The sequence below is a fragment of the Tupaia chinensis genome, unplaced genomic scaffold (assembly GCF_000334495.1).
Source record: "Tupaia chinensis unplaced genomic scaffold, TupChi_1.0 Scaffold140218_1, whole genome shotgun sequence".
NCBI lineage: Eukaryota > Metazoa > Chordata > Mammalia > Scandentia > Tupaiidae > Tupaia > Tupaia belangeri.
In genome coordinates, this window is record NW_006200097.1 from 2,130,610 (window position 1) to 2,138,255 (window position 7,646).

At 37.5% G+C, this 7,646-nt stretch overlaps 1 protein-coding gene across 6 annotated transcripts in view; it reads right to left on the minus strand.

Moving 5' to 3' along the window:
• Positions 1 to 327: 327 nt before the first annotated feature.
• The window catches only part of MTMR2 (myotubularin related protein 2), a 98,664-nt gene continuing 91,345 nt past the window's right edge, over positions 328 to 7,646 (minus strand). For all 6 annotated transcript variants that reach the window (XM_006162587.3, XM_006162585.3, XM_006162586.3 and 3 more), the window contains 3 exons: positions 3,701 to 3,814; positions 2,024 to 2,200; positions 328 to 1,376 (listed from right to left, as the gene is read on the minus strand). In XM_006162587.3, coding sequence (XP_006162649.1) covers positions 1,215 to 1,376; positions 2,024 to 2,200; positions 3,701 to 3,814 — 453 coding nt within the window. In that variant the 3' untranslated portion in view covers positions 328 to 1,214. The remainder of the gene's footprint in view (positions 1,377 to 2,023; positions 2,201 to 3,700; positions 3,815 to 7,646) is intronic.

A 7,646-nucleotide genomic window follows, 5' to 3' on the forward strand; every position in this document is an offset into this window, starting at 1 on the left:
CTATTATTGGAAGACCAAAAGCTGGACTAAGATTTAGATCATAATGAATTGAGTGAAAAAAAATTTTTTTTGATTATTGTTTGATTTGAACACTAGAGGGGAAGACGATTTCAAATGAAATAAATATCCATTTGGGGTGGGTACTTCTCAAAAAGTGACCAAATAACATTCCTGCAAACAAAACCTTAAGGGGAAACAACTTTGGACAAAGACAAAGTTTAGAAGTCAGTTGACATTTCTTTTAATTAAAAGACCAAGGGACAGGAAGCTCCTCTGTTACAGTACATTACATATGGCTCTCATGTAGAGTAAAATAGACATCAAAGAGTCAAATGTTTGTAACCAGCACCAAACTCTTGTAGCAGGCGAAGAGTGAAGCAAGATTTCTTTTACTGGCATTGAGATTGTAATACATCTTTACATGCAACATGTTCTTTGGTAGACTTAAATCATTTGGAGATAGAGTATCTGCAAAGGAAACAAGTAGTAAAATATTTCTGGTAAGATCTGAATGCAGTACTTCTCACCATAAGCTATTTATAAAGACTTCAGAAAAGTCAATCCTGGTATAATTTTTAAATATGACCTAAAAATTTGCCAGTTAGCTTCTGTGTATTCACACACAAAATAAAAGTAATGTATAGTGGGATAAAGAATATTTAAAATTGTCTTTCTTGTTCTTTCTGGTAATTAGGCAAATGAAAGCAAATCTGGAGGGTGGGAAATTTTTTGAACTCTCGGGTGGCTACCACTTTCTCCTCTTCACCCTCCGCCAAGCACATTTACATAAGGCATCGTTTTGGGAGAGCTAATACCTCTTAAGTATATAAATAATGACAGCAATAACTTTCCACTGTGGGTACACAGTAATATCCTCATACTTTGCCTTTCACTATATGACGAATGTGGGGGTAAGACATTTTCCTTTTAAAATTAGAAACTTGTTTCCATTGTGAATCCAGGATTGAAGTATTTTAATATTCTTTGGGTGACTTATAAGATTAGTGTCATAATCATGTAATTACATATAGAGTTATTTCACTTAAGCCATTTGGACTGCTATAGTTCTAAATTCATCCTAGAGAGACTTAAAATAAATAAAGCGACTGAACTCTCTCCTTTAGATGGGTTCTATATTCGGAAGACTTTCTACTCATAAAGCTGCCACTGTAGTGATGAGTTTCTAGCAATGATGCCCCAGTGTCATTGTCCTTTCATACAACAGTCTGCACAGGAGTGACACACTGTGCAGGAGAGCTGGCTCTCTCTGAGGATGAGGTTGATCGGTTGGAAATTTCTCTCTGTAGTTCCTCCACTTTTTTCTGAAGCTCTGCTCTTTTAGCAAGAAGTTCTTTGTATCTGTTGTGAATAGGTTCCTACAACAACAAATGATAAAATTATTCAATCAGGCATTCCTAACCAAGCCCAAGGTTAAATTATTCCCTAAAGGTTGCAGTGTGTGGTTTTTCAGCTGTTGGGACCAGCCTTGCCTCTCCAACCCATCAGTAGAAATTAAATTCAGAGACTGTTGATGCCACTGTCCTATCATTGGCTTTCCCAGTGCCCTCAAGTATTTCCAGAGAATACCTGTTGTAGACATGTTCCTAAAACTAGTACTTTTCCAAATATGGCAAATAATTAACACAGTTAAAGCTAATACTCACAAGATTCCCTATCCTTTAGTTGAGGATATTTAGTCTTAAACGCTTCTAAGTAGTAAATATAACATCTTCACAACAGACCAGAATGTTGTTAGAGTTTACAGTTTCCTAAAGCTGTTTTCTTCAATTTATTAAAACAAGACCTCTAGCCATTATTCAGACAAGAAGGAAAGAAGAGTCATACAAACAACAGAAGTATTAAGAATTAGGTATACTGATCCCCCAGTGTAGTGCAATTAACACATAGAAGGGAAGGCTTTAAATATGACCAGATAATTTTGCCAGTTGCTTTAAAGGGGACAAATGTAATAACGTTGCATCGCACAAAACTCCCATCACATACTGTAATTGTGTGTGTATACCTGTGGTTTCATCCGTGGATTCCACCTTATGTAATATCCCACCCAGAGCTCTAGGTGGCGCATGCTGGCTACTGGATAGAGGACATGATTGGAATAGCTCCCATAGAGAGGATTAGTAAAGTCTTCCAACTGGCTATTTATGTAAGACCATAGTGACACGGTCCTTTTAGGAAGATTCTGCAAGAAGGAAAATAGGTAAAGATTACCCACCATATAAGCTATTTGTACTTTACGTGACATTTGTAAAAAGGAATTTTGTGATTATTTAAATCTCTAGAGTAGATTTAGATCTATGAGTGATCTACTTATATTAAAATCAGAGAGTGATGGAAAATAGTCTGTAGTTCCTCAAAGAATTAAAGTTACCATATGACCCAGGAATTCCTCTCCTTACTATATATTCAACATAAATGAAAACATACAAAACTCACAGGTGTTTGAGCACCACTAGTCATAGCAGGCAAAAAAAACCCAAAAAACAGCAAACACCCAAAAGTTGTATCAATCAATAAATGAATAAATAAAATAAATCTACACAATGGAATATTCACCCATTTAAAAATGAAAAAGACAAAGTGTGGATAAACCTTGGAAATGTTATACTGAGGGGAAAGATCTAGACACACAGTTCACATGCTGCACGATTCCATTATACGAAATGTCCTGAAGAGACAAATCCGGAGAGACAACAAATTAGCTGGGAGGAACGGAGATGGAGAAAGGTTGCCAACAGGTATGGAGTTTCTTTTAGAGTGATGAAAATGTTCTGAAATTAAATAGTGGTGACAGTTGTACAACTCTAGATGTAATAAATACTAAACTATGCACTTTAAATGAGTGGATTTTACAGTATGCAAATTGTATCAGTGAATTTCTTTAATCAAGACAGTGCATCTTACAAACTCCTCAAAAGATGTTAAGTATCTTCAGAACTTAACTCTGCTGTTAATTATGTCTAACATTCCATAAATTACTGAGTGCCTACTATGCATAGAAATACTTATTCCATGCTGCACTGAAGATAAAATGGTGACTTAAAAAACCTAATACCTACCGTAAAAGAACTTACAGTCTAGGAACACTGATGGATAGATGTATTTTGAGAAGTAAAACTTGAAATGTAATACTTATACCATGTTAGTAATCCCAGCCACTTAACAACAATGTCTCTGGGGAGTGGGGTAATGAAAAACTTAATTTTCTACATAATACCTTTTCCATATTTATTTGAGTTTTTTTAGTGTTACTATATAAGCCCAAAAGCTTAGCCTAAAATGTCTCAGTTATATGTAGAATATGTTGTGATCTGAGATGCCTATTCATTCAAACATATGTTTTCTGTTAATTATATTTTTCTGCATCTGCTTTGAAGGATTTCTCTTCTGCATGGACTAACAGGCACACTGGTGCTCCTTAGACCCCACGTATTTCAGTTCTTTTTAGCAGACACTACTTCTCACCCATGAACTCAGCGACAGCTCGGGGACATCTTTAGCCTTGTGACAGAAGTCCTCCAAAACAGATCAGGTCCAGATATATGAAATTAATCTCATTACTACATATGAGATCAAATATGACCCCAAAAGAACACTGGTTGACATTTATCACAGAGTGCATTTTTGTAGGAAAAGCACACAGTGGGGTAGAGGTGGAAGGGTCATGGCTTAGATTTTTTACCTCTTTTCCTCTCTGCTGTTCACTGTTACAGAGGAATGTTCCAAATAAACAGCTGTATAGGTGGTCCAGAATGGTAATGAGAAAATATTCATTGAATTCAAATGCGGTAGGAAACTGCACATTGAACACAAACAAAAAATTAAGACATTTTTTCAAGCATATTCATCCCTGTTGTGGATAGATCCTTTGTAATAGTATTTAAAATTTAACCACATTGAAAACTATGTGTTTCTAAGCTATTATGGAATTCTCTGCTTTTCTGAGGTAATTTCTCCCAGAATCTCCTTGTCTCACACAGCAAGAGTTAGAATACTGGGACCACGATGTTTCTGTAATCCTCTATAACTAAACCTGCAGGCTGCAGAATTGGGACTTGGATAATTCTGAGAACTCCATTCTTTCTCTGCCCCCAAATGACCTTAAAAACAACATAGCAAAGTTTTTCTTTTAACATTCAGTATCATAGTTTTTTGTTCTCAAGGATTATAAAAAAAAAAATCAGTATGTCTACAAAAAATGTCGGCAATACACGAAAATTAATATCTGAGGCAGATGAATCAGAATCTCTTAGAATCCACCACTTTGGCAGCATCTTTTTTTAAAAGAGTTTTTTAATTTCATTTATTATCATTATTATTTGTTTAATCTGACCAGAGAGAGAAAGAGAATGGGAAAGTAGGAAAGCAAGCCTCCAGGTCCAGGACTCAAACAGTGGTCGGCCATCAACCAGCACCTCAGCCACCACACCTACTGCCAGCCCCGGCAGAATACAAACTCTTATCCAGACAAAGGGCTTGACTAGATATCTTCATTTTATACAACGTAATTTTGGAGGACTCATTGAAGGAAGAATGGCACATGCTAGAATGTTAAAGGGTTTAGTTTATTCCAGAATTATATGGAAGCTTCTAAGTACAATTGTGAATTAACAGCGCTCTGAAAAGGAATCCTATGAAAATGTACATATTGGAGAAACATAGTTCCCATGTTTTTATTTCTTACAAGGATCCCAAAACTAGTGGAGAGAATACTGGGCTTTCAGAAAAGTCATGATGTACTTTTCTGTTTTTCTGCGCAAAACAAGTGTTATGACTTCTCCAACAACCCAATAGCATAAACTGCATGCAAAAGGGACAGGATGAAAAGAACTTTGCTTTGAAATTTACTGAATTTTAGGAAGCTATAGGCAGGGTAACTTGGCAGATTTCTCAAACTAGAAAAGGCAATTACTAGGCCTTGAATACTTTTTATGGCTGTGAAGCTAGTGATCAAGCATGTGTCAACAACAAAAAAACAAATCTAGACACTTTATCAAATCCCATTCATTCATGTAAAAAATAAATTCCATCTCCTTTATATGTTACATGATCTTAACAGTCTTATTTATCAGTCAAAGAGGGATGCATCCTGGATCAAAAATAGCAACCCCAAGGATTCATTTTTCTTTGTCTTGGCAGAACTATTAGCTCAGTTATGAGAAGACAATTGATCAGTGGGCATTTTCTCACAGTGAAACTAAAACAGCAGAGCATTAACTCTTTCTGTTGCTTTCTAATCCTGAGGAAGAGTATTTTGTGTTCTTACAGGTTTAAATTCAATGATTGCTGATTCTAGGAGGGAAGGGATAGGGATGCATATGAGAGAAGGGGGAAGAGGCTCGAGAATCTGACAAATGACAACATAATTGATCCTATTTTGACAAATGTACTACTTCAGTCTTTAGAGGACTATTCAATTACTTATAAACTGAAGACTGCAAATAAACATTATGACTAGATATACTTTAAAGTTCAGAAAGAAAATATGCAGAAAAACATAAATAGGTATCTAAAATATAAGGCAACTCTAAAGTATTTTTAAGTTTTTTTTTTTAACCAGATTTAAATTATTTTCTCTGCCAGTCAAAATTTGTATCCAGGATGGTATCAGCTCCTGCCCCTTTCCCCAACCCCCACAGGTGCCATAAAGGACTCTTGTCCTCCCAAGGTCGGGGGCAAAGGGTCTCACTGTCTGGCCCTGGTGTGGGGGAGAGTGGGAGGTGGGGTCTGGGAGCTAGGAGGGGTGTTCTGAGATTAAAGAGTTTTACCTCTGACCAAAAAAAAAAAAAAATTATTTTATTTACAGGTTCAGCTTAGGGTTAAAATGCTTTTACATGTATACCATATAAAAAGCTAAAAAAATTATTAAGGGATAGGAACCAGCAGTTGGCATAATGGCTACGTCACTGAACTCCCATGTACTCGACCGCAGTTTGAGTTCCAGACCCGGTGGCTTAAACTCACGCCAGGCATGTGTGCGTGCATGCCCAAGATTCTGAAAGGAGAATGGAGGAGAAGGGACTGCAGCATGGCCATTCCCCGGAGGGGGTGATTTCTTGCTTTCTCTCTGTCTCTATCTTTCTGGTGAGTGCACTTGCCCTGTAGCAAAAACCTCTCCAAAGGGAAAAAAAAATTATTAAGGGAGAAATACTGTGTACTCTCAGTTTTTAAGGTGAGCGAATGTGTGCTCACTGGGGGGAGACAGACAGAAACGAAGTAAGAAATCACCCCTTCGAGGGATGACCACAGCACAATCCCTTTACCTCCATTCTCTTTCTGGGATTCTGGGCACTCACACACACACACATGCACCTTGTGTGATTTTCAAGCCCTCAGGTCCTGGACTTGAACCATGGTCAGCCACCATAGCAGTTCAGTGCCATAACCACTATGCAACCGCCTGTCTCTGTACTCTTTTTTACAAAAGACTGGTAAATATGACTTTTTTCCCTAACATCCCAGAACTAATCGTTTAAACATGTCTCCGTGTTTAAGGTGTTCACCTTGGAAAGGAGCACTCTTTACCACCAAGGCTGCCACGGATTCAGAGTTTTCCTGCTCCTCTGATGGCATGTTTGGTTTCTGCCAGAAGTCAAAGGGTGTTTAAAGCCAAATATGATAATGGTTAAAAGTGAATTCTATGCTTTTGGGTCATAAGCCCAAATAGGATGGTAGGGATCCATGTAGCTGATAAACCACCTCCAAGGCAACTGCGAAGGAAAAATGCAAACCTACTCCAGTGAACATGGTGAACTATTTATCGTAGCATCTTTCCTCCTTCCCAACTCCCAGCACACTAAGGGCCTAATTTATACAACGAAACTGACTTACATACACATTTTCAGCATGTATTAAAATACAGTGTCATCATACTGTACTATCTAGGACAGTGCTTCATTTACACAGCAAGTTTTAAAGTGATCCATCCAGGCTGAAATGCTTATGAGGGTAAAACTGATGAAAAAAATTTTTATCTCACCTGAGGCTTACTACTTTCTGTTTGTGAAATAAATAGTATTGAAGCTAAGATATGATCCTAAAGCCAAGCAGAGCCAATCACTGTCCTACTTTATATTCATGTGGAAGTCTAACTAGAAACAATCCAGACTCCTAGTTGTTTGAGCCCTATAAAACTCTTGGGTAAATAATTAACTCACACACCACTGAGGCGCATTCAACTTTTGGGTTCTGAGGTGATTTTTCTTGAGTCAGTTAATTTTTTTTTTTCCTTTTGAGAGAGAGATTTCTGCTATAGGGTACATGCACTTGCTGGAGAGACAGAGAGACAGAAAGCGAGAAAGCACCCCCCAGGGGCTGGCCATGCCACAATCCCTTCTCGTCCATTCTCCTGTTGGGATTTTGGGCACACATGCTCATGTGCCCAGCGTTTTAAGCCACTGGTCCAGGACTCAAAGTGCAGCTGACTTAGGTGGGAGCCCAGCCATGTAACCATTATGCCATCTGCTGGTCCCAAATTTTATATATGTATATATGCATGTGTGTGTGTGTGTATATATGTATGTATGTGTGTGTGTATAAATATATATATATATATTATATATATATATATTTTTTTTTTTAGAGGTTTCTGCTGTAGGGTACGTGTGCTCACCAGAAAGACAGGCAGG